The sequence below is a fragment of the Nuphar pumila genome, chromosome 7, assembly GCF_984573655.1.
Source record: "Nuphar pumila chromosome 7, dmNupPumi1.hap1.1, whole genome shotgun sequence".
Classification (NCBI taxonomy): Eukaryota; Viridiplantae; Streptophyta; class Magnoliopsida; order Nymphaeales; family Nymphaeaceae; genus Nuphar; species Nuphar pumila.
The window spans coordinates 23,379,203-23,407,002 of NC_143255.1; the positions used below are offsets into that span (position 1 = coordinate 23,379,203).

General features: G+C 39.6%; 1 protein-coding gene across 2 annotated transcripts in view; it reads left to right on the plus strand.

Annotated features, from left to right (window-relative positions):
• The window catches only part of LOC149831530 (transcription initiation factor TFIID subunit 1-like), a 94,102-nt gene that overhangs the window by 2,404 nt on the left and 63,898 nt on the right, over window positions 1-27,800 (plus strand). The window contains exons 2-3 of one of the 2 annotated variants that reach the window (XM_090013945.1): window positions 14,442-14,515; window positions 26,427-26,575. In XM_090013945.1, the coding sequence (XP_089870071.1) occupies window positions 14,476-14,515; window positions 26,427-26,575 (189 nt within the window). In that variant the 5' untranslated portion in view covers window positions 14,442-14,475. The remainder of the gene's footprint in view (window positions 1-14,441; window positions 14,516-26,426; window positions 26,576-27,800) is intronic. The other variant, XM_090013946.1, reaches the window with a different exon arrangement.

The following is a 27,800-nucleotide window of genomic DNA, read 5'->3' on the forward strand; positions in this document are numbered from 1 at the left end:
TTTTTATTTGTAAGTATTCCTTCTGTGCCCATTGAATGGGTTTTGTGTGTTCATCTTGGTGTTTTCGTGGATCTTATTGTAGCTCTTTTGTGTATCCACTTTGATGACTTGGAGAACATTGTTGGAGGTTCTCATTTCTTTACATGGTATTAGACCTTGGTGATCAAGCCATTTTTTTTGATACATTATGAAACACCTCATATCAGGGAAAGGGTTGTGGGGATTAGTGAATGAGACTGATCCAGAACCCAAACTAATCCTTATCAAAGTAGAAAGTGAGAAAGAGCTACCTCTTACAAAAGTTGAGAAAAATAAGGCAATGACCACTTATGCGAAGAAGTGGAAGGAATGGAGAATGAGACATGCCAAAATTATATATTGACTCATTAATAGCGTCGACATTAAGAAATGTTCAAGTCATGCTAAATTTGAATATGTAAACAATGCATGAGATTATCTTAAGATAATGTATTCTCTTAAGGATATTGCACATGTGTGTAATTTGCAAGATACAAAATATGGTTCAAGAAGACAAAAATATTAGAGAATACTGTAATGGTTTATCCGAATTATGTGAGAAATTGGCTCTTATTGAACCAAAGTGGCATAGTCCGAAAGACATAGAACTCCGCCAAAATCAAATAGACGTGGAGTATTTTTACCAATTTATTAATGGGTTGAGATCGGAGTTTTAATCCACCAAATCTGCTCTCCTTCATTGAGGGAAAGTCCCTTCAATAGAGGACACTATAGAAAAATTAAGTATGGAGGAAAATGGGCTTAAAAAGTGTATCTCTAAAAGTGATGATGATTCGGTTCTAACCGTATCTAGATCAGGAAACTATGTTCGCACCTACAAACCACCATACTATGAAAGGCCAAATGATGAGATGCAAGACAATGAGTATGAAAGAAAGAAAATTATTTGCTATTATTGTCGTGAACCGAGACATGTGAAAATATATTGTCCTAAATTGAAGAAACCGTATGAGAACCGATGTTCGTCTTGGTGTTTTCATAAATCTTATTGTAGCTCTTTTGTGTATCCACTTTGGTGACTTTGAGAACATTGTTGGGGGTTCTCATTTCCTTACACCCACTACCTTTTTTCTTGAAAACAAAAGGGGAAGGGTCATCATGTGGTGCCCCCCTTCTCCTTTCGCTCAAGCAAAAACAAAGGATATATTATATAGTTCTAGGTTCTAGATGGGTTTCTTGCTGATTTCTTAAGGGAATAGACACATTGATATATGATGTGGTTTGTAGATCACCTTGGAATCATATGGCCTTCACACATCTACTTGCTTCCTCTTGCGTTGAAACTTGCAAAATTTGAGTATGTTGCTGAACTGGTCGGCATCCCTTGCCACAAGGTCGAAGTTGGGTGTACTCCCCAGTAGGGGTGCAGACAAGTCGAGTTCAAGCTGAGCCTAGGCTGTTCAAACTCGGCTCCCTCAAAAACGTCCTTGTTCAAGCTCGGCTCAAGCTTGGAGCCGAGATGGAACAACCTTGTCCAGACTCAGCTTGGTTCCGACCGCGAGCCGAGCTGAGCTTTACCCGAGTTTTACAAAAAAAATTACATCTTTCACTTTTGAAGAGGTGGTATTCGATCCCCAACCTCTCCAAAATGTGTAGAAATGCCTCACCGTTAGGCCAGGCTGGCCGTTTTTGACTATAGACGAAAAAATAATACATATTCTAGGTTATTTTAAAACGTGAAAAGTTATACTAGCAGCAGATTCGATACTGTGACCTTTCCAAGAAAAGCTGAAAGTCTGCCTGTTAGAGAAACACTCTGTTGTTTATATTTTTGCAAACATATTTTACATATACTATTTTTATATGCCTAATCAAGCTTTTCAAGCTTTATCGAGTTTAGTGGCTTGATCAAGCTCGACTCGTTTATATAGATCGAGTCTGGACTTGTGTACAAACTCGACTCATTTACTTTCACGGATGAGCTTAAACGAGTCGAACTTGAGCTAGCTCGGCTCGTTGTGCATCCCTACTCCCCAGTGGGCAAGGGGGGTATCAAGGGTTACCAATAGGAGGCCAGTCGATGTGTGGTTGCTGATGGGGGGATTTTACCCTTTGATTATAAATGATTAGAAATAAACTAAAACTAAAAATAAAAGCACATAATTCATGAATCAAGTTAAGCACTTAAAACATTATTTCATTTCTAACCTTCAAAGTTCAAACACATCTAAAAAATATTTGTTTGTCTGCCTGACCTAAAGACCTACAAAAAAGAATTATTTAAAATAAACATATAAAAATAAAAAACTTCAAATATTTAAATGTTTTAAAATACACAATCAAAACATGATTATAGTATTTTAAATATTATGAAAAAACAAATATAAAAATTTATCTTGGTGCCTTGCTCCCACCTAAGTACTAACATAAGCACTAAGGCTCTATGTTACATGGGTGGTTCGGGGAGGCTGACACACCCGAGCCAGTTGCAGGTGCGGGTACCGCCTGAGCACCAGGTGTGGCATGGGCAGGTCGGGTCCAGACCTGACCCAACGCACTCCAAAACCTTTTTTCTTTTCCTCAGATCTCCCACCATTCACTGTGAGCTGCAGAGGAAGTAGGGGGAGAAATATTGAAGAAGAAGAAAAAGGCGCGCGCGAGAGAGAGAGAGAGAGAGAGAGAGAGAGAGAGAGAGAGAGAGAGAGAGAGAGAGAGAGAGAGAGAGAGACCTGTTAGAATCTTCACAGAAACTGCGTTGAGAAAGAGAAAAGGAATAGAAGAAGAAAGGGGTTGCGGCTGTCACGATTTCAATATGTGAAATCGTGACCTAAAGCGGGTATATTAATATGTTTTGACTGTACAATATGGGTCCGGGTCTGGTATAATATCCAGACCCAGAATGAAATAAAACATATACAGTTGTACATAAAGGTTATACAGGTGGATTTGGGTCTGATATGATATCCAGACCCAAAACACCACTTTATCACCCCCCCTCAAGTTGATCATGGTTCTGAACCATGAACAACTTACCTTTAAGCGTCAAAAAATGATCTTTTGTCAAGCCCTTGGTAAAAATGTCTGCAACTTGTCTTTCAATGTTAACAAATTCACGCTCAATCTCTTTTTCTTCAACCTTTTGTCTCACAAAATGTTGGTCGATATCAATATGCTTAGCGCGACTGTGGTGTACTGGATTGAATGACATATTGAGAGCACTTTGATTGTCACACAACAAGGTAGACAGAGAGATCATTTCTCCCACTTCAGTCAGTAAGTGCCTGACCCATGTGACTTCAGCAGTAGCAGCAACCATGGATCTATACTCAGCTTCAGTGCTTGATCTAGTAACAACCTTTTGTTTTCTACTACTTCAAGAGACTAAGTTTCTCCCAATAAAAACACAATATCCTGATGTAGACCTTTGCTCATCAGGATCTCCTGCCCAGTCTCCATCACAATATACAATAAGTTCACGCACATTCTTGCCAGACGACTGTGAAGAATATATCAACCCATCTCCAATGGTCCCTTTCAGATATCTGAGTATCCTCTTAACCGCCTCCATATGCCCAGTACGTGGCGCATGCATGAATTGAGACACTTGATTGACTGAATAAACAATATCAGGTCGAGTAAATGTGAGATACTGTAACATTCCTATTAGACTGCGATACCTGGTGGGGTCTTCATACAGGTCTCCATCATGACCACTTAATTTTTGGTGGAGCACACTTGGAGTGGCTAAAGGTTTGCAGTCTTTCATACCTGCCTTGCCGAGAACATCTATCGTATACTTGTGCTGAGTGAGGGTCAAGCCATGAGCCTGGCTATCGACTTCTACGTCAAGAAAATAGCGCAAGGCTCCGAGATCTTTCATTTTGAATCTCTGACCTAATAGATTTTTTACTTCTTTGATATGATCTTCAGAGTTTCCTGTGCTAACTATATCATCAACATAAATTAACAATAGAGTGATCACATTCTGACTTCTAAAAATGAATAATGAGTGATCCAATAGGGAGCGTGAGAATCCATGTTTCTGAATCTCAAGGGAGAAGCTGTCAAACCAAGAGCGAGATGCTTGTTTTAGGCCATAGATAGCTCTTTTTAGCCTGCGCACATGTGTTTTACAGTTTTGTTCTTGATATCCAGGGGGTTGTTCCATATAGACTTCCTCCTTCAAATCCCCGTGCAAAAATGCATTTTTTACATCAAGCTGACTCAGCTTCCATCCATGCTCAACGACCAAGGAAAGAATAATTCGAATCGTTCCCATTCTCACCACTAGACTAAATGTCTCATCATAGTCTTGTCCTGCTTCTTGAGTGAATTCTTTTGCAACCAGTCTCGCCTTGTATCGTTCAATGGTTCCATCTGGTTTATACTTTATTTTGTAGACCCATTTGCATCCAACAACATTTTTGTCAGGTGGTCTGGGAACGATTTCCCAGGTTCCACATTCATATAAGGCTTGCATTTCATCATTCATGGCTTCTACCCATTTAGTGGAAGTAGCTGCCTGATAGTACATGATAGGTTCATCTCCCTTATTCAGAGCAGTTAAGAAAAGCTGAAAGTCCAAAGATAAATTGTTATAGCTGACCCACCTATCAATAGGATGTCGCATGCGATTGGATCTTCTGACCTCAAGAGTATGAGAGGGAGTAGGTGCAGCTGCTGAGGTGTGATTTGAAAGATTTGGCGTTGTCGTTCTCTATCTAGCATTGCAAATACCCTTGTATCTGCCTGGTATAGATGATATTTCTTCCCAATCCTGTGATCTCGATGTGCCAATAGTCTCAGACATTTCTTTTTCCTGCTGCCCATAATCTGGAGGACAGACTTCATTGGAACTAACAAAAAGTTCTGAATTCAGCCAAGGATAATAAACTTCGGTCATGGTAGAGGACATATCCATTGTGCCAGCTTGGTGATCAAAATTGTGTTCATCAAAGATGACATTTCTTGAGATTCTGATACGTCTGTTGACGGGATCGTAACACCTGTATCCTTTGTAGTCGTCGGCATATCCCACAAATCTACACTTCTGAGCCTTGTGCTGAAACTTGTTTCTCAGGGACCGATCAATATGCACATAACAAACACATCCAAAAGCACGCAAATCATGATAACTAGGATGAACTCCAAAAAGACAGTAATAAGGAGACTTATTTTCTAGAACAACCATAGGCAATCTATTTATCACATGTACGGCAGAATGGAAGGCTTTTGTCCACAGATTAATGGGAAGATTACTATCATGGAGCATACTCATGGCACTTTCAACGATGTGCCTGTGTTTTCGCTCAGCAATCCCATTTTGTTGTGGCGTGTGTGGGCAGGACACCCTTCTTCCTATCCCATTGTTTTGAAGAAAAGAAATAAATTCACTAGATGAGAACTCCCCACCTCCATCACATTGAAAGAATTGGATAGACTCAGAGAATTGATTTTTTACTAAGGAAAGAAAATTTTGAAACAAAGGGAAAACTTCTGACTTATTTTTTATGAAATATATCCAGGTGTATCGAGAGTAGCTATCAACAAAGATTATGTAGTATCTGCTCCCAGACCCAGAGGCAACTGGGGCAGGTCCCCATACATCATAACATATCGTCTCAAAAGGCTTTGAAGCTCTCTTATTAATAGAATGAAAAGGCAATACATGACTTTTGCATAAAGAACAACTGAAACATTTCTGGCTTTTCTCATCCACATTGAGACTTTCTTTTGGAATAAGATTATTAGAAACAAGTTTCTTAATAAAATGACTCCCACAATGTCCTAATCGACTATGTCATAAGAAATGCTTATTACATTCAGAAATACTAAAAACATTTGCTGAAGGGAAGGAACACGACTCTAATGAAGACTTCGAATCCAGATGAATAGGGTGGACGGGATGACATAAAGCTTCTTCAAAGACATACATATTGCCTCGTCTTTTTCCTTCAGCGAATGTTTCCCTCGTGCGAAGGTCCTTGACCTGCACAGAGAAGGGAGTGAATTCGACTGAAGCATGATTATCATCAACAAGCTTGGAAACAGAGAATATTTTTCTTGATATTTGGAGCATGAAGTACATCAGTAAGTTCATGAGTAGAGTGTGACATGGGAATGGCAAATTTTCCAACATGGGAAACAGGATGATAGGATCCATCTTCAGTGACAATGTTACTTTTGCCAAAATAAGGGATATGTTTAGAAAGTTTACCTGCATCACCAGTCACGTGAGTTGCTGCCCCTGAGTCGACAAACCATGTGCCTTGATCGTTCTGTTTTAACTTCAATTATAAGATGGCAGATATTAACAAATCTCTAATCTCTCCATTGTCTCTGATATTAGTGGGCTTTGCTTTCTGTTCTGTCTGTGGAGCCTTTCCTTTATTTTCAGGGTTGTGCCAACAATTCGCCTTAATATGCCTTCTTTTGTTGCAGAGGAAGCAAGTGGGGATTGGCCTTTGTCCCTGAGTATGAGTTAAGATATTTGGAGTGGGAAGCAATTCACGTCCTCCGTGTCCATTTCACCCTTGTCCTCTTCGCCCTCATTCTCGACCATAAGTCACTCTTGTGGCAAAGACTTCTTGGGAATTTGTATGAGCATGTGTTTCTTGAGAAAATCCCTTCAGAGTCATCTCATACTTAATCAGTTTGGCTCTCAACTCATCAAAGGTAGGAAGAGCAGGCCGACATAATAGTGAAGTGACGATCATATTATAGTCAGGTCCCAATCCACTCAGAGTTTGCTGCACCATATCACTGTCACTCACGGCACATCCTATAACTGCAAGTTGGTCTGTGATAGTCTTCATCTTGTTTAGATATTCCATGATGGTCATGAAATCTTTTCTCAGTAGCTGAAATTCCCTCTTGAGAAAAACCATCATCGCCTGCGAAACTTGTGAATACGTCTGAACCAATTTCTCCCAAAGTTGCAGGGCTGTACAATTATCGGGGATCGCAACAAGAACCTCTTGAGACAAGGTAGAAGTGATGTATGCAACTACTGATTGATCTTTCCTTTCCTAGTTGAGATATTCTGCATTTTTGACATACACAATTGAACTTGCCCCTTTATCATCTTTCTCTTCTCTCGTAACAAATTCTAAGGGAACTGGAGTGGTTCCATCCAAGTGACCTAAGAGACCTTGGCTCCTTATGAAAGATATGATTTGTCTCTTCCAAATCAAGAAGTTTGAGGTGTTTAACTTTTCGGAAATGAGTTGATTAAGAAAACTTGAAGAGAGACTCGATTGAGAAGAATAAGAATCCATGGAGAAAGGAAAGGTAACATGAGTGTTCACAAAATGCTCAATCTTCTGCCTGTAAGATTTGTTGATCGGCCTTTTTTTTTTCTTCTGCCTGTGAAAACCTTAAAACTGGCGATCAGAGACTGTCAGATTTAAAGGGAATCAAAAATAAGTTTTCCCTTACACTTTTATAAGAGTGGAGATTAACGTAATGAAAGTTGAAAAATTTCACACATGGAACAGAAAATTAATCTGAATGTACTAAGTGTTTTTCAGATAAAAACAATGTGGGTACCACCTGTGACAGTGAGAGAAGACTTATTTTAAAGATGAGACACTTAAAAAGAGCGGTGAGAATCAGATTAAAAACAAACTATTGTCACTCAGCAAATACGAACAACAAAGAGGGTTTAATTTCTCAGATCTGAATACGCAGAGTAGATGCGTAGAGGGAAATGCGCAAGAAGTGAAACAGATCTGGTGCACCAGGTTTGAAAAAAAACAGGCGAAAAGAAGAAAGGATGAATCGTGGGTGAAAAGGTGAGTCGATTCACGTGAACGATTGAATCAACTTCAGCGATTCACGTCGTTACGTGAATCAACTTTAGTAGAATTTTCCTTTTGCGACACTCCGATTCGGCGTGAACAAGGGTTCACGTGAATATCAGACCCTCGTGGGACGTGAATTCACCAGCAAGAGAATAGAAAGGGGGTGAAAGGGGGTGGAGGAACGATAAAAAGAACTGAAGAAGAGTACAAGGCAGGAGACAGTGGAGACCTCAAACCTTTCGTCGATCGGTTGCACCTTCGGAAGCCTCTTCAACCCTCGATGGACCTTGGCTTTGATACCATGTTGGAATCTTCACAGAAACTGCGTTGAGAAAGAGAAAAGGAATAGAAGAAGAAAGGGGTTGCGGCTGTCAAGCACTGAAGCTGAGTATAGATCCATGACTGCTGCTACTGCCGAAGTCACATGGGTCAGGCACTTACTGACTCAAGTGGGAGAAACGATCTCTCCGTCTACCTTATTGTGTGACAATCAAAGTGCTCTCAATATGTCATTCAATCCAGTACACCACAGTCGCGCTAAGCATATTGAGATCAACCAACATTTCTTTAAACTCAAAAGATTTTGGGTTTGGATTATTGATTCCAAACACATATCTTTATGTATGGGTTTGGATTTAAACTTAATCCAAATTCATATTTTATAAAAGATATAATTTCATTTTCTATTGAGATGATGTATCAAGGGGGCCTAACTTATAAGCGTGGATTCACGATGAAATGATTATGATGGATTCAGACTAAGGCTGAATATGAATCAGATCTTCTGCACACCAAGTGTGAAATGCTTGCTTGAACGGAATCTTAACAAATGTAAAGGTTTGAACGGACCAAATTGTTAAAATATACCATGCGTATGGATCTGGATCCAGATCCATACGCATGGCATATTAAATGAAACACATGCTATATTCATTTTCATTAATGGCATCCTTGTAATATCTCTGATATTACAAGGCTTGTTGTATACTTGTTTTGTTTTATAAATGTTAGGGTTTGGAGGTCGAGTAAAGGTGTGCCGCCCCAGCCGATTGTGCATCTCTCTCTCTCTCTCTCTCCCTCTCTACTTTTCTGTGCAGGCTGAACCACACATATGAAATCAAAATCTAAGTTGGTATCAGAGCTGCCAAATTTCTGGGCGTGAAGGGGCGTGAAAAGTCGTCTCCTCCTTCTCGTCAATGAGTGCCGATTTGCCTCCAGACCTTCGTTTCCTTCTTCTCGTCAACAAGTGCCAGACCTTCGTCTCCTCCTTCTCGTCAACGAGTGTCGACTTGCCTCCAGTCCTCATCCTCTCATATTATCCTCAAAGTCGTGCTTTTCTTCTCGTCAACAAGTTCCGATCTGCCTCTGGTCATCCTCTTCTCCTAATTTGTTCACCAAAGGTTCCCTAAGTATCCAACAGGTTTGACCGACCCTGTGTTTCCCAAGTATCCAACAGGTTCATAGCAGATCTGAATCACATTCAGATCTGCTGTGTATTCCAACAGATTTGTCATATTTTTTTTATTCATTCTTTGATTTCCAGAACCTTTAACGTTTGCCATTTTCATTCATTCCTTGATTCCAGAAAATTTTTCCTTTATTGTTATTTTAGTGTCCCCTGTGCATCGCCTACAGGCAGATTGTAACTGTTTACAATCTCGATTCTGAACTGCAAAAAAAAAAAAAAAATTACTTATTGATTAAGTGATCTCAAACCTGTTTGTTTCTTTCTATTCGTTTTGTTTGCTTATTCATTGTCCCATTGATATGGATTACTCATCGTCATCCGGTCCCTCTGCAAATTTCTTGAGTCAGCTCGTTACAGAAAAACTTACTCATTCTAATTTTTTGACTTGGAAGAGGCAGATCCTTCCTTTTATATGGAGTCAGGATCTCGATGAACATCTGGATGGTTTAGTTCCTATACCACCACGCCTTATTTTGCAGGAAACCAAGGATGAGAAGGGTGACACAATTACCATTTCTATTAAGAATCCAGAGTATACAACTTGGAGGAAGCGGGATCAGTCTTTGGTTGCTTATATTACGTCAACACTCTCTCAAGAAGTGTTGGTTACTCTTTCAGATGATTGCACTGCGGCGGATCTGTGGAGTAAGCTGTCTCAGACATATTCTCAGATATCAGAAGCCCGAGTTATGTACTTAAACATTGAATTTCAAAGTTTGAAGAAAGGCTCCATGACAGTCATGGAATACATAGGCTGCTTGAAGAGTATTACTGATCAATTGGCGGTTATTGGAAGTGCTATTGCAGATAAAGATAAAGTTCAACAACTTCTCAATGGATTGGGTCCTGATTTTGACATGCTTACCATGACTTTATCATGCCTTCCGCAGTTGCCCACTTTTGACGACCTTCAAGCGAAACTTCTCCAACATGAGATGATTATGAAACAAAGGGCAGAAGGAAATGAATCAGCTCGTCCTCATTCAGTTTTGGCCATGGACACTTCTGTAGGTTTTGGACGAGGGAATGGAGGGCATCAAGGAGGCAGAGGCCGCGAACGTTTTGGGCAGGGAGGATGTGGTATCTTGCCTATACCTAATATTTCAGGGGTTTTTAATACCGGGAATCAGAGGAGAGTGCCCACTTGTTTCTTATGTAACAAAAGAGGACATGTGAAAGCTGATTGTTGGTTCAATCTACAGAATAGAGGGAAAATAAACAAAATTGAGAATAAATCAACTACTACTGTGGACACAAAAGGGCCATCCACAGATGTGCAACAACTTTTGTTATCAGCATTATCACAGATGACGATCAAGCAAAATGAACAAGGCAAATGGTATGTTGATTCAGGTGCCACCACACATGTTACGGGTAATGCAGGTAAGTTATCTCACTTTTGCCTTATTTTGAAAAAGGTAGTATAGTTACGGGAGATGGGACTTATCACTCCATTAGTCATACTGGCAGTGCACATATCCCTATGTCAAAGTCCTCACTTCACTTGTCCAATGTCCTTCTTGTTCCTAATATTAAAAAGAACATTGTTTCTGTAGCTAAACTTGTTGACGATATGAATTCTTCCGTCGAATTTACTCCCTCTTCTGTTTATGTTAAGGATCTACGAACGAAGGAGACGTTCGCTAAGGGGGAGCGACAAGGAAACATGTACGTCTTCAAGGAGATTCCTTCAGTGTCTTCGTCTTCAGTCCCAGTTCTCCAGTTGAAGTCGTCCAAGCATTCTTCAGTGTCTTCACCTTCCGAGTCTTTGTTTTTCCTTTCATTGAAAGTTTTTAATTCATCTCATTGTAATAAGTCAGATACTTGGCATAGTCGTTTGGGACATTGTAGTCTGGGTTTCGTTGAAAACCTTGTATCTGATGGTCTCCTTTCAGAGTCTAGTTTATGTTCATTTTCTGATAATAATAATAAATGTTCTTCATGCGAACTCTGCAAAAGTCATGTTCTTCCTTTTCATATTATAAATAAAAGAGCTTCAAAGCCATTTGAGATTATTTGTTTTGATGTTTGGGGACCCGCACCTATTCTTTCTCTTTCTGGCAGCCGTTACTATGTTATCTTTATTGATTCTTATTCCCGTTATACTTGGATATATTTCTTAAAACACAAGCATGAAGTTTTTCGAATATTTTGGGAATTCCATTCGATGGTCAAAACAAAGTTTGCTTGTGATATTGTGCATTTACAATGTGATGGTGGAGGAGAGTATTCATCGAACGAGTTTATTGCCTTTCTTCGGGATAAAGGAATAAGTCGACAAGTTTCTTGCCCTCATATTCCTCAACAAAATGGGGTTGCGGAGAGGAAACACATGCATATTGTAGAGAGCGCGATGATCATGTTACATGATAGCAATGTGCCCGTTAGTCTCTGGACAGAAGTTTTTCACACATCTGTTCATATCATAAATCGTCTTCCTATGGCACTTTTGGATCGAAAATCTCCCCATTATACTTTATTCGGGCAACATCCCTCTTACGATGAGCTGCGTGTTTTTGGTTGTGTATGTTATGTACATGTTGATTCATCTCTGCGAAATAAGTTTCAGGACAAGGCTGTCAAGTGCAGATTTGTTGGGTATGCAGATGAATACAAATGTTATCGATGTTATGATCCTACTACAAAACGTATTAGGACCTCCAGAAATGTTGTTTTTGACGAACAAAATTTTCAGGTCAATGACTCTGCAGCGTTGCCATCTCGAGAATTAGAAGGCAGATATACACTAGACGGGACAAAAATACAGAGCCGAGGAATGTGGAAAGCATCGCCAATGATCCGGCTCAAAGGCCGTCACGCATTAAGCATCCTATTCAACAATGGGTGAGTTATGAGACCTTCTCCCTTGATTTTCAGTTGTTTATGTCTCAGCTCACAAAACAGAATGAACCCACTTGTTTTAATCAAGCTCTTCAATCCCGTCATTGGACTGAAGCTATGAATGAGGAAATGAAAGCTCTTCATGAATGCCAGACTTGGGAAATAGTCCCTCGGCCAGAAGGAAAGAATGTAGTTGGCTCAAAATGGGTTTATAAAACAAAGTATAAGCCTGAAGGATGCATTGACAGATATAAGGCACGACTTGTTGCTCAAGGATTCACACAACAATATGGTGAAGACTACGATGAAACTTTTAGTCCGGTAGTCAAAATGGGTACTATTCGTGTCATCATATCCCTAGCAGTCGATCGAGGTTGGAGCCTTAGCCAGATGGATGTTAAAAATGCATTTTTGCATGGAACTTTAAAGAAAGAAGTGTATATGGAGCAACCTCCTGGTTATGCCGAGAAGGATCCTACTCCCTGGGTGTGCAAACTAAGAAAATCTCTGTATGGGTTGAAACAGGCCTCCCGTTTCTGGTTTGAAAGTTTCTCTATGCAAATTCAGAGTTATGGTTTTAGAAGATGCCCTCTGGATCACTCACTCTTTATTTGCCAAAAGACAGACATTGTTATACTTCTTCTTATATATGTTGACGACATTGTGATCACTGGGAGTTCAGATAATCATGTGCAAGACGTGAAGCAGTTTTTAATGAAAACTTTCAAGATGAAAGATTTAGGGGAGTTGAGGTACTTTCTTGGTGTGGAAGTTGACAGACAACAAGACACATTGACACTCATGCAACAAAAATACACTCTTGACCTTCTGGAAAGAGCCGGGATGACGAATTGCAAACCAGTCAGTACTCCTAGTGTATTACATCAAAGGCTGAGCTCTGAAGATGGTCATCTTTGTGTCAACTCTATAACGTATAGAAGTCTCATGGGGATGTTACAGTACTTGACCTTTACCAGACCTGATATAGTTTATGCTGTCAATCAGGTATCTCAGTTTATGCATGCTCCAACGGAGGGTCATATGGAAGCTGTGAAGCGCATTCTACGCTATTTAAAAGGAACTATAGGAGACAGACTTGTTTATCGCAAGAACGATAATCTGCATAGAGGACATGAACTCATCACTTATACAGACGCAGATTGGGCAGGGGATCCAGATGAGAGATGATCTGTCTCTGGATATTGGACACAATTTAGTGTCCTGGAGCAACAGAAAACAAAAGGCAGTGGCACGATCGAGTACAGAGGCTGAATACAGATCGATGGTTGCAGGCACGACAGAAGCCACATGGATTAGACACTTATTGAGTGATCTTGGGGAGACAATTATTCGATCATTTCTTCCATGTGACAATCAAAGCGCAATAAACATTGCATGTAATCCTATCCAGCATAGCAGAACTAAGCACATTGAGATTGATCAACATTTCATACGGCAGAAAGTCGAGATGAAGGAGATAGAACTACGTCATGTTCGAACAGAAGATCAAGTGGCAGACCTGTTTACCAAGGGGTTAACAGGACGTCAATTTTGGTTATTGAAGAGCAAGTTGTACATGCTCCAAAATCACGTACAACTTGAGGGAGGGTGTTAAAATATACCATGCGTATGGATCTGGATCCAGATCCATACGCATGGCATATTAAATGAAACACATGCTATATTCATCTTCATTAATGGCATCCTTGTAATATCTCTGATATTACAAGGCTTGTTGTATACTTGTTTTGTTTTATAAATGTTAGGGTTTGGAGGTCGAGTAAAGGTGTGCCGCCCCAGCCGATATTGCATCTCTCTCTCTCTCTCTCTCCCTCTCTACTTTCCTGTGCAGGCTGAACCACACATATGAAATCGAAATCTAAGTCAAATGTGTACAAACCTCTTGGGTGAAATGCCTCAATGAGGGCTATGAGTGTATATAGAAATTCAAGCTACCTGGATATACCTTGCCTCTTTAAAAGGGGCTGCTGCTGCTGGTTTCATTTGGTTGTCTTTGCTGAACTGAATACCTTTTAAGGAACATCCAAATTGCTAAACCATGCTAGCATGGCCATGGTGGGGGGCCGCTGTTTGTAGCAAACAATAGGAGACATGAAAGTCATGTAGCTTCGATACCAATGAAGGCTGTATGGACATGCACACACATACACAACATTCATTAAAATGTATAGGACATCTTTATACCATGTATTTTACATTCATACATATAATATACCCTTTTTCATTACCCTTTTTCATCTTAGAAGCTTTTGGAGCACAAAATGTCACCATTTGACACAATTATTCAGTTTGAACTAGAACAATCAACCTGACAGTAAATTCTTCTGCAGATATATTTTGATTTAAAGTTTCTTTCGGGCAAATATGGAGCCAGGTGATGTTTCACAAGATACACATGATGAAGGTAAGGAAGTCTTCTCTTGTCTGATTCATAGTATTGTTCATAGTTGTTGTTGCCGTTGTCAGTTACAAATGTATGAAAGCTGTGGACATTTTTTTGATGTACTTATAAATGTATAAGATACTTAGTTGGTCTGCAGCTTTTAGTATCAGTTTCTCCATGTTTCTTCCCCTAACAAATTTAGAAACACCAGCTTTCATGCATTAATTGTCATCAACTATGGCTTTCTATTTTCTAGCAAACTTTTTGAAGAAAATGTAGTGAGATGCCTTGCACTCCCAAAATGCTTGTCTTTTAGTTTGTATTCAATTGATCTATGAAACTCCCGTGGAATGCCTACACATAGGAGGAAAAAAATTAAACATCCATTAAAACACTGTATATGGTGATGTATGTACACATTAAGACGATTTGTTTATTCAGTTGTTGACATCCTAACGGCTATATATGTGTGCTGGTGCATGTATGCGTGCATGTTTGTGCATATCTGAATGCTGGACGCAAGTCTAGATGCTAGAGTTAAGATACAACAACAAACAACAACAACAACTACATCTTCATCCCAAAACAATTGGGGTCGGCGATATGAACCAAAAATGAAAATCATTCTGGGTCTTCCACATGAATCCTTCTCCTCCAATCATTTCTATCCAATGCCATGTCCTCGGTGAGGTTCAAAGCATTCATATCCTTTCCTATCATCTCCATCCAAGTCTTCTTAGGCCTACCCTGACCTCTTTTAACTAATATATTTTCCCATTTCTCCATCCTTCTAATTGAAGCATCATTAGGCCTTCGCCGAATATGTCCAAACCACCATAAACGATTCCCTCTCATTTTATTTTCAATGGATGCAACGCCTACCTTCTTACGTATCTCCTCGTTTAGAATCTTATCTTTTATTGTATTTCCACACATCCATCTAAGCATACGCATCTCAGCTACACTCATTTTTTGAATATGATGTCTCTTGGCAGCCCAACATTCCATACCATATAGTAAAGCGGGCCTAATTGTCGTCCTATAAAACTTTCCCTTCAACCGCAATGGCATTCTACGATCGCACAATACTCCAGTTGCACTTTTCCATTTCATCCACTCAACCTTTATCCTATGATTTATATCTCCATCAATTTCTCCATACTTTTGAATGATAGATCTCAAATATTTGACACAATCATCCACCGGTATTTCTTGCTCACCAAGCTTCACTACACTCCCATCACTACTTCGTTGCTTACTAAACTGACATTCCCTATATTCTGTCTTATTCTTACTCAACTTAAAACCTCTTGCTTCCAATGTCTGTCTTCATAATTTTAACTTAGCATTAACCCCTGCTCTAGACTCATCAATCAAAACAATATCATCAGCAAACAACATACACCACGACACATTTTCTTGAATTGATCTCGTAAGCTCATCCATCACTATAGCAAATAGGAAAGAGCTTAATGCAGATCCTTGATGTAACCCAACCGTTATAGAAAAATTGATTGTCACCCCTCCACAAGTGCGGACATTGGTTACTACTCCTTCGTATATATCTTTAATTATACTAATGTATTATGCTAGAGTTAAGATCATAATACAATAATGCTTCTAGTGAACTTTGATGATGAAGAGGATGTTTTATGGTACGGGAACATATATACTGCTACAAGTTTGCTCCCAAATAGAGGCATACAAGATTGCAGTCATTTTGGTTAATGAGATGGTGCACTCGACTGAGAACGGTGGTCACACACAACTTTCTTCCTAAAGCTTAAGATGGCGAAGGCCTTTGATATTAGATGGGGATTTCTATAATAAAATTTGAGGAAAATGGATTTGGAGAAGGTGGCTTGGTTGGTCCCACAAATTCATCTCCTCAGCATCAATAGTTGTCTGCTTGAACGGTAAACCATGTAGTACTTTAGACCACTAGGGGGTTGAGACATGGAGGTTCCAAGAACCTGAACAGGCTGCGGTCCATGAATTTTAATTTACAATTAGGATGGAGTTTGGACTTGATCTTTGTGGAAGATTTTATAATAAAGTATGCGAAAATGTATAACAAGAATGCTTAATGCATTCACAAGGTTCAATAATGGATAAACACTAACCCACAAAGGAGAATATAGAAATAGTCCACTAAGGGACAATACAAGAGGCCTTTAAAAAGGCTACACATAAAAAATATAGACTTTATTGAATGGGAGCTCAAAGAGCCATAAAATACAAGAGAGGGGAACCCCCTATTTATACAAAAAGAGAGGCATAAAGGGATCCATTGGAGGCTCCCACAAATTGTCATTGGGAGGCCCCAACGGTCATATTTATGACAGTTGGGGGTCCCAACGATTATATGTGGGACCCTCAATGTTTTGAATAAAAGAAAAGAAGAAAAGATGAAAAATAAAAAAGAAAATATCCTATTTAACAAAAATAGTTGTTTCTAAAACAACTATGTGAAATTACAAAAATGCCCCTATTGGGTATTTCACACACGCGCGCGTGCGCACACACACACACACACACACACACACATATATATATATATATATATATATATATATATATATATATATATATATGAGTACATATATTTTAATACCCTCCTCAAACTTTATGGGGAGATGACTGAAAGTTTGCTATGTAGGAAGATAAAGTGGGGAGCAGGAAGAGCTTTAGTGAAGAAGTTTGCCAGTTGATATTCTGATGTGACATATGACAATGTAATACTCTCAGATATTCATCACGAACATAGTGACAGTCCATCTCTATGTGCTTTGTGCGCTCATGGAAGGTGTGATTGCTGGCAATATAAATTGCACTTTTGTTGTCGCAGCATAGCTTCAAAGGTCCAGAGATGTCAACACCCATATCTTTGAGAAGACTTTGTATTCACACGAGTTTCATTGTGGTGGTTGTCATCGCCTTGTATTCAGCTTCAGTGGAAGACAACGAGACTTTCTGTTGCTTCTTGCATTTCCAGGCAATTAAAGAATCTCCTAAAAAAACACAAAAACCAATAGTTGATATTCTATCATTAGGATTACCTCCCTAGTCAACATCGATATTATTAGAATATGGATCAGATATGGATCCAGTAGAGGATCCATATCATCCACAGCTATTCACGTGTATGTTTTATATTCCAATGTAATATGTATTACTAATACAGGGCAGTTTCGTCCATGTAAAAGAATTGTAACCCTATTAAGTTTAATGATGAATTAGTGCAGCCATTAAGAAAATAGAGAGGCTGCCGATTCTCAACAGAAGGCTCTGTTCTCCCTCCTCACTCCTTTCTCGGTTTCTTCACCAAAACATGCCAACCCATTGGCAGTTTTATCATGGTATCAAAGCAACAACATTTTTGGGCGTAAAAGGATCTCCATCAGGGACGTGAAAAGCCAAGTTCTCCTCCTCGTCATCAGGTCACGTTTCATTAGTTTTGTCCTTTCGTTTCTCTCTTCTTGTTTCACGTGAAAAGCCGATCTTTTGTTTCTCTCCTTGTTTCACGCAAAAAGCCGAGTTCTTCCTGTTTCACGCGACCTCTCCTGGTCACGTGAATCTGGTTTGGTCACGCCAACCGAGTTCTTCCTGTTTCACGCGACCTCTTCTGGTCACGTGAATCTGGTCTGGTCATGCCTCCTCCTTCCTCATCTATCTTCGCCTGTTGTTTCACGCGAAAAGCCGAGTTCTTCCTGTTTCACTCGACCTCTCTTGGTTATTAAGTGTCGTATGCTGGACCCAGACCCAAACTGGGAAATCCTATTGACGTGTTTACTGGGGCACACATGTAATTTGTAACTTGTTAAATTGTTAAATTGTTAAATTGTAACCTAATACCTAATGCTTAAATACATTAAACCAGGCCACGATAACATATTGAAAAGAATATCGTCAGCCTGTGTGCAGTAAAATCGACTCAGCGTCTCATCTTCTTTCTCCCTTTTTTCTTCTCACCTTTCCCTCTTTTGCAGATCAGCCCAGGAGGAAACTGAAGTTCTAACATGGTATCAGAGCATGGTTGGACCTAGGGCTCGGTGTTGATTCCAAAAAGGTATGACCTTAGAGATCATCTAATTTCAGCCAGGAAACTTTCCTTCTTCCCAATCTGGGTTATCGTTTTCTCTCTCAAACCACGATCTCTTCTCTTCCAGTTTTTTTTTGAAAGCACTGTCGTGTTTTTCATCTGAAACCCTATCTTGAAACTCGTGATTTCCTCTTTCTTCCTTCATCTGAAAACACGATTTCTTCTTTCTTCCTTCTCTAAAATTTGTTTTTTCATTCCTTTATTGCTGATTAATCTGCAAATACGATTAATCAATATCTCTTGAATCGTTGCTTGTACTTTCCTTTCTTCTCTTTCTGTTGGATCTGTTTTCCCATTCCTTTATCTGAATATTCATCGTTGATTAATCTGAAAACTCAGTTAATCAACGTGATCTGGCCCTTGTTCACGTGATCCGATATCTTGAATATTCACAACGTTGATTAGTTGTGCTTTGGCTTGATTCATAAATATTGAGTTGATAATTTGAGTATTCTCGTGATCTGAAAACAAAAAAAAAAAGGATTCGAGTTCTGTTATAGTGAGTTCTCTTCTGGACTGATTTTGAACAGTTACATTATCTTGAGTTTTAAGTAATCATTTGATTGCCTTTTCTTAGAGTGCCTTCCATTTTATATTCTCGTGTCTCGTTACCATGGATTCTTTTCCATCCCAGTCTGGTTTGTCATCAAACTTCCTTAGTCAACTTGTTTTTGAAAAATTAAATAACTCCAATTTTCTGACTTGGAAGAGGCAAATAGTTCCTTTTATCAGGAGCCAAGATCTCTTTGGTCATCTAGATGGATCAATTCCAGTCCCACTAGAGTTCATTGCAAAGGAGGAAACAAACGCTCATGAGGCTGCATCTACTCACCGTGTTCGCAACCCAGATTATGTATCTTGGATTAGAAAAGATCAGGCACTAATTGCCTACATCACCTCTACCTTGTCTTAGGAAGTACTAGTTGCTGTCCCCGACGACTGCACAACGATGGAATTGTGGAACAAGTTGACACAGACATACTCTCAGATATCTGAGGCAAGAGTTTTATTCCTCAAGCGAGAATTCCAGCTTCTTATGAAAGGTGGTCTATCTATCATGGATTACTTGAATAAGATGAAGACCATTACAGATCAATTAGCCATTATTGGATGTGAAGTGCCGGACAAGGATAAAGTGCAACAGACATTGAATGGTTTAGGCCCAGATTATCATGTATTGGTGACATCATTATTGTGCTTGCCCGTGCTTCCCACATTTGAAGACCTCCGAGCAAAACTTCTACAATACGAAATGTCATTGAAAGGCATCGCTGAAGATTCTAGTGCTCAATCTGACTCCCAAGATGTCTTAGCCACTGGGTTCTCCTTTGGTCGTGGACGTGGAGGAAATGGCTTCAGAGGATTTTTGCCTTCCCGGGTTGTGCTGCCGTGCCTCAATCGACAACCAGGCCCAGCGTGATGCTGGGACCCTGCTGGCACGACCCACCATATGGGACCGTCCCAGAAGCTCGCGGCCATGAGCCTGGACCTTCGGCAGGACCCAACGTGAAGCTGGGGTCCTGCAGAGCAGGTCCGGCCGGTGGTGCAGCCGTAAGGGCTTGCTGCAGAGGAAGGGAAACACCCAGAGGAGGCGGCATACCTGCGTGGTTCCTCTGGTTCGCTTGGAGCGGAGGAGGCAACTCGGAATAGGGAGGGAGAGCTGACGTTGGAACTTCGTCTTGGACAGGCTGAACATGAATCGACTGGCGACCCTGATCTGCCCCCTGCTTTTGGGTTGACGTTGCACGCCCCTCTCCCTGTGTTTTGAGGGCAACTAGTCGGGCCTCCATCCCATCTAGTCGTTTTGAGATGCCCACGATTTCTCTGTTCATCCTTGACATATTTTCCTCATTTCTGGTCATCCTTCTCAACATACGCAGCATTGGACTCTCGCTGCCAGCATCCTCCTGCTCGTTTCCATTCGCCGGATCGCTCCTCGCCTCCTGAACCATATCGCTGACAACGGAGGAGAACCCGGGCTCTGATACCATTTGATGCAGCGGGGAATGCCGAAAGTATTCACGAAAAGGTTGCCGACATGATTGCTTCTTAATCAGCGAGTGAACCGACGTTGTCACGCTATGGGTTGACGTTGGAAAGGTCCTTTCAATGCACGACTGTGCAATACTCGATATCCAATGGCACGTAGAAGAGGAAAGGCTCGGATCAATGGATCCGAGCAACAACGTATTAACAGGCTGATGACGTGCAAACTGATAATGATAATAGTAAAGAAACAATAGCTAATAGGAAATAAACATAATGTTTGGAATAAACAAAATGCCAATAGCCTGCTGTAGGCTGAGACAAACAATGGGGAGAAAGGCTGCAAAACAACTGACGTGAAACAGCAAAGAAGCAAATAAACAATAATGAAGAAAGAAAGTAATGACAAGAAATAAAGGACAAAAAATAAAGAATCACAATAATAGACGTCAGACTGTAAAGGAGAACAATACAAAAAAAAATGGAAAAGAAAACTGCTGAAGAAAATGAAAATAGCAAAACTGCGGCTGTGCTTTTCTGAAAAGTTCTCCCCCCACGAAAGCCTAGGCAACTTATTTAAAGGACTTTAGTTTGGATCTGGGTCATGGGTCCGTACCAAGACCCGAAACATCGTCGGCGTGCTGTTGGGTTTGTGATGCTTGGGCCTGCTCTGCATAAAAGAGGCTATCCGTTGGTTCCACTGGTTGGAAACCCAACTAAAGATGCCTTCTTGAGAGGTTTTTTAGAGAGCCTTGGTGACAAGGTTCAGATTGTCTCTCCTACGTCAACCATCACGTTACGTTGTCCAAGATCCGCCAGCAGGGTAGCGTTATCGACTACCAGGCAGAGTTCGAGAGGTTGAGCTCACAAAAATCGTTGCGATTGAGACTTTTATTGTAGGTCTCAAGCCAGACTTGCAAATCTAGGTTCAAGTTGCGAGACCCATCTTGATGCAGGGTTTCAAATTGGCACGTGTGGCCAAGGAGAAACTCTCTAGGATGAGCTCGTGCTGGACCCGTACTAGTGGGACCTTCAGCCAAAGGTTCACGCCCCAAGTGAACCTGTCCCCTAGCAGGACCGTGACCCATCCTGCACGGGAGACTGTCCTTCAACGGCTTGCCGATCGAGCCTTGGATCACCCTCCACAATCAGGACGTACGCCAGAATCACACCCTAAGGTTCAAGTGAAGTTACTTATGCGAGCATGGGGAGGAGCACCATAAGAAGGGCCTTTGTTATCACTGTGATGAGGTATGGACAAGGGACCACAAGTTTAAGGTCCTGAATCTATACCTATGCGATAGTGAGGCTGAGAATGGCGAGACTAGTGAGGTCAAGTTGTCTAACCCGAGTGATGACGTTCCAGAGATTTTCTGCCACACACTAGCCGGTGTGGAGGTACCACAAACTATAAGAGTGCCACGTAGAATCGGTCAGTTGTCTATTTCAGTGTTGATAGATATCGGTTCAATGCACAACATCATGTGTGCGCAAACAACAAGGAGGGCCAAGTGCATAACTTCTCTTCAGTAACCCTTCGAGGCAGTGGTTGGGAATGACAACAAACTTAGATGCACCACACTTTGCCTTGGCATTCAGCTGGAAATCCAGGGAATGCTCTTGACCACATACATGTTTCTACTGCCGATCAAGGGTGCTGATGTGGTGTTAGGGATGCAATGGCTCTAGTCCTTAGGTTCTGTTCGGTGGAACTTTAAGGACATGAATATGGAGTTCGAATACAGAGGCTCTCGGGTCTTGATTTCAGCCCCTCCACGAACACCTGCTTCTCTGGCCGAGTGTAAACAACTGACCAAGGTAGTTCAGGAGGGTGTGTCGTGTGTCACATATATTTGTGATGATGGCGGTGGATGGGGTGCCCATGACCCCAACAGAGACCCGAAGCCATTAAAAGGCCTTGCTTCAAGAATTTGGCTCACTGTTTGACGAGCTCAAGGGCCTTCCCCTCTCTCGGTCTCATGTTCATGCGATTCTGATTGAAACAAGGGCCAAGCCAGCTAATGTTCGATCCTACTGATATGCACAGACTCAAAAGCTTGGAGATTGAGCGACTAGTGAAGGAGATGCTCTCGGATGGGATCATCATAGCTAGTAAGAGTCCATATTCTTCTCTGTTTCTGTTGGTGAAGGACAAATCTTGGCAGTTCTATATTGATTATCGGGCTCTTAATCAGATCACGATTGAGGACAAGTACCCGATCCCGGTGATTGATGAGTTGCTGGAGGAATTGTATGGGGTACACTATTTTTCAAAGTTGGATCTTCGGTCCGGCTACAACTAGATCCACATGGCCTCAGAGGATGTCCAAAGGACTGCATTCCGAACTCATGACGACCACTACGAGTTCCTGGTGATGCCTTTCGGTCCCACCAATGCTCCAGCAACCTTCCAGGGTCTGCCGAATGACGTATTCCGATTCTACCTTCGACGATTCATACTAGTCTTCATGGGATTTGGTTTCATGTGATTTAGAATCACGTGATTTGGTTTCATGTCATGTCAACCCGTGAGATTTTGAATCTCACAAGTTGGGTTGTGATTTCGAATGATTCGAAATCACACCTGTGAAATACAGTCTAACAAAAAAAAAAGAGCAAAGAGTGAATGTTGGGGGAACCTAATATTTGTCCCTCCCTCTTCTTCTAAGAAGAGCAGTGGAGCAAGGCTAAAGCGAGCCTCGCAGGTAGCCAGAAAAACCAGGTAATTTATTTTTTTCCCTTTTCCTGGTTGCTGAAGGGGGATTGGGGGGAGCTCGACAGAATCCGCTTGGTTGATGAGGGGGGCGTCTCCACCTCTCAAAGACAGAGAGGGAGGTAGGAAGTATTTTTTTTCTTCCTTCAAGTGACGATTTTAAAACAGAAGAAACAAGAAAGGGCAGAGGTCGACGTGATTCCTTATCATTTTCTTCCTCTTGAGTGGCTGTTGAAGGGGGGCGGGGGCGGGGGAGCTCACCAAAATCCATTCCGGTGAGCTCCATGAGCCAGCAAGCCTAGTCAATTGCCAGGAACAAAACAACTGAATTTTAGGATATTGTTAAGTAAAGGCCCGTTTAGATTAAACTATGGGGGGCCTTCCGTGTTTTTTTTTCCTTTTGTTTATATTTTAGGTTGGAGTTGTAAAGGGTTTCAGGGTTTTTTGTGAGTTGAAGACCCAACTGATCCAATTCGAACATCTTGGCTCTATATTTATTGCGAAAAGAAGTGTTTTTTTGGGCTTTTATTTCTGAAGCAGTATTTACCATTTTGGATTTTTGATGAATTGAATCAAAGGCGCGATTTATCGAAACTCCTACCATTTTGGTATCTTGTTTACAAAAAGATTTGACATAGTTTTATGGATTCATTTTTTAAAGTGAACTCTGATTTTCTAACGAAGGATCCAACTCACCGAGTTCATGAAATTGCTGGTGTTCATCTAATGAAACAATTGTATAGTTTTCAGTGTTTTCCTTGGGTGTCAATCTTTTATTTTTGGTAAGAATCAAAGGATTTCACTAAAGTTGTAGGATCTTAGGTACTTGGTTTCTAAAATCAATTATTTTTTCCCTCTCTATCATTTAGAGCCTTACTTCTAATCCCTTGAGTTTTGCACCAAGGTTGACCTCATAGTTGATCCGATTCTTGGCATCTGGGGTATTTCGTTGCAACAAGATGATACTTTTTTTGTGATTTTTGTGTTAGTTTTGGGAGCTATTGAAAATATCCACTATAATTGCATTGTGGGTTGTATGGATAAGCAAAGCAAATGAGAATCCAGAGAGAGTGGGGAGCAAGAAATACAGGATGACTATTGCATCACTGTCTGGTAGTTCAGGGATGTTGGATCCTCCTCCTCTAAGAGAAAATGAATTCGTGTAACTTACCAAAAAAAATGTATCTCATACAAATGAGATTCTATTCCTCAAACCATAATCACAGATATCGATGCTATTTTCAAAATATTGCGATATTATCGCTATATTTTTTCAAATGATATTATAGGTAACATATCGCGATATTTTGAAAATATTGCCAATTTGATAATATTGCGATATTATCACGAGAATATCGCGATATTATCAATTATTGCTACTATTTTTATTTATATTTTATATTTTATATTTTATATTTTATATTTTATATTGTAAATGTGTTTTTCTTCTTTATTTTGCATTTTTTACTTATTTCATTCATTATATATGTATTTTATTATCTAAACATGATATTTTCTTACTTACTATTGTTATTTTTATATATTTTTTATTTTTTAAACCTTAATATTTTCATGAGATTTATCACAAAACCTATAATATCGCGAGAAATAGCTTTGCCGAGATATAGATCGGTGTTGTAAGTATCGTATTGTATCGTTAATTTTGGATTTTGCGATACGATACACACTCGTATCATGATATAAGTGTGTATCGTACCAATAGGTGTATCGCGATATGAGTGTCGATCATACCCATACACCCCTGTATCATACGATACATCCCTGTATTATGCCGTATCATACAATACTGGGTGTATTGTATGATACACCTTTGGCGCACTTTAAAAAGGCCAAAAGTTACTTTTTTCATTTTGTGTTTTAAATACCTTTTGAGAGCAGACTTCTCCATTTGTCTAGAGGCTATTAGAAATTTAGAAGTGCAGTTTCACAGTTTTTTCACCCAAAGAAGTGGGTTAAGGTAAAAAAAAACATTTTCATTATTTTTTCACTCAAGAAAATGGTTTAAGGTAAAAAAAAATCTTTATTATGAGTAAACTTACAAAGTTACTCTCCAAAAAAGTTGGATTTATGAAAATTAAAGATTTATATTGAGGTAAAAATTAGGCTCCACAATCTTCCAGCAAAGATGGCATAAGATGATTCGGCATGGCAATGCTGCACTCAAGTAATGAGTGAAAACTGATTGAAAATCGAGTGCAACTATTGCCATAATATTTTTGTTTATGTAATATGAAAGTATGAGTCTTGTAACATGTTCTTAATTGCAAGATATTTAATATTTTGCATTGTTCTTGTGAGGTATGCATGAAATATTATCTTTGATCCTATATTCGTTAATGTTTGATGATGTCTTATGTGGTTCATAGAGACATAAATGCTTCATATGTGATTTTATAGTTGTATTTTGTGCAATTCATCAATGTTACATGTGATATGATTTTTTTAGCATTTTTTCCTATTTTTTCTGATTTTCTTGATTTTTTGGAATTTTAGGAAAATTTTTATTAAAAATTTACGATACGATACAATACAATGTTACTTTGGGCTCGACCGATATGGGTAATGATACGATACTTACAACCTTGATATAGACGATACCGATATTTGTTACTATGCCTCAAACCAATCAAACATGAGAAGTGAAATCTCATGAGAATTCATTTCACGTGATTTTGATTCTCATGAGATTTCAAATCTCATGCGATTTACTTTCACATTTGTAAAGAGCAACCAAACATACCTTCAATGTCCTTAAACACTTTTAACAACTACATTGAGTCCATTGATATTACGATACATAGTTGACTATGATTTTGCATATGTTTGTTACAAAATTATTTCCATACATATAAAGGGGATTAAGGTTTGTTTGTCTACAATTATCCTTAGTGTTCTAAATTTGATTTGTTAGTGTCAACATATAGTATTTTGATGCTCTGCTTAATGTTAGCTACTTGCTTTTTTATAGCTGGACAACCATTGGCTCATTAAGCTTTTTGATACCTAATTTAACATAGGTATGTTGGTTAGGAGAATTAGTGCTTCATTTTCTATTTGTGATTGTTAACACCAGTATATAATTATATTTTCTTTTGCTTAACATTTTTCAGTGATCTGGTCATTAATCTTTCAGTTCTATCGTTTGGCAGCCGAAGATGAGGATGACTATGAAGAAGGCAATGAAGGGAATCGGCTCTTGGGGTTTATATTTGGAAATGTTGATGGTTCTGGTGACCTTGATGTGGATTACCTTGATGAAGTAAATCATTTCACTATATATTTTCTTGATCTAGCAAGTTTGTGTGTAGGATTCTTGTTCTAAAGCATGGTAAGATCATTAATATACATACCATATGAACAATATGAGGAACTGTAAATATGTTAGTCCTCTTGGTCTATAGTTTATCTTGTAGACTCTGTCTTCCATGTTTGTCATTGTGCCTCAAGAGCAGGTAATGTTAACTAACATGCTCAATATCTGCAAGACAAGCTAATTCTAGATGCTGGCATTAAAATATGTTAAAACAAGGATGTTGTAAATTTTGATTGTTATTTTTGTCTTCAGGTGGGATCCTCAAATTGTGGGCTTTTTCTAACTCATCAGGAGTGAAAATTTTGGATTATCACTGCTTGAAACTGTTTTACTTTAAGTTTATTTATTTTTTATTTTTTATGAAGCACCATACTTTTAACTTTTTCTAAAGTACTTTTAATATTTAACAGATCCTAGGATTTTCTTGAGAATAACCAATAATTTCTAAAAATTTTCTCATAAGAAATTGTCTTGCTGGAAGCAATACCATATATGCACTTTGTATTTATGCTTGCATATTTGTTTGCATGTACGTATGGCCTTGGGTTCCATTTATTGGCCTCCCAAGTACTGTGTGGATGTATAGCCTTCACCTAGGGCTATGGTATTTGTTTGGCTTGTTTCTTTAAATAAGGTGAATACCCAGGTGAATCTAAAGAGAAAAGGCTTTCACCTTGCTAGCTGTTGCACTGTTGGAAAGTAGAGTAGTTCGAACGCCTCATGTAGTTCTGTCCATTCACTCAATCCCTATTTTCTGTTGCTTGGCCTGGGGTTGGCATGCATATCACATCTTCCTCATGTAACCGTACCAACTGAAAAAAAAAACTGTGAAAACAAGAGATGACAAGTAGTGCCGAAATGATGGATATATCTGTCCTGATGGTTCGCCTTGCTAGAAAGGAACGACCAGGTCTCCAACAAAAAGTTTTGTACCCAGGCATTCACGGCCAGATTCAGTCTGATTTAAGGGGGTGCGTGAAGGCAGAATGACTCGTTTCAGATTTTATCTTGGATGGGAAATGCTTTACTGCATATTGTATACTGATCACTTTGTATCTGTTTGTGCAATCTCATCGCCCTTTATGACCTTTTATTTAATAAAATATCTTTAACTTTCCTGGAAAAAATAAAGAATGCCATCAACAGCAAAAACAAAGTTAACAAACATAAT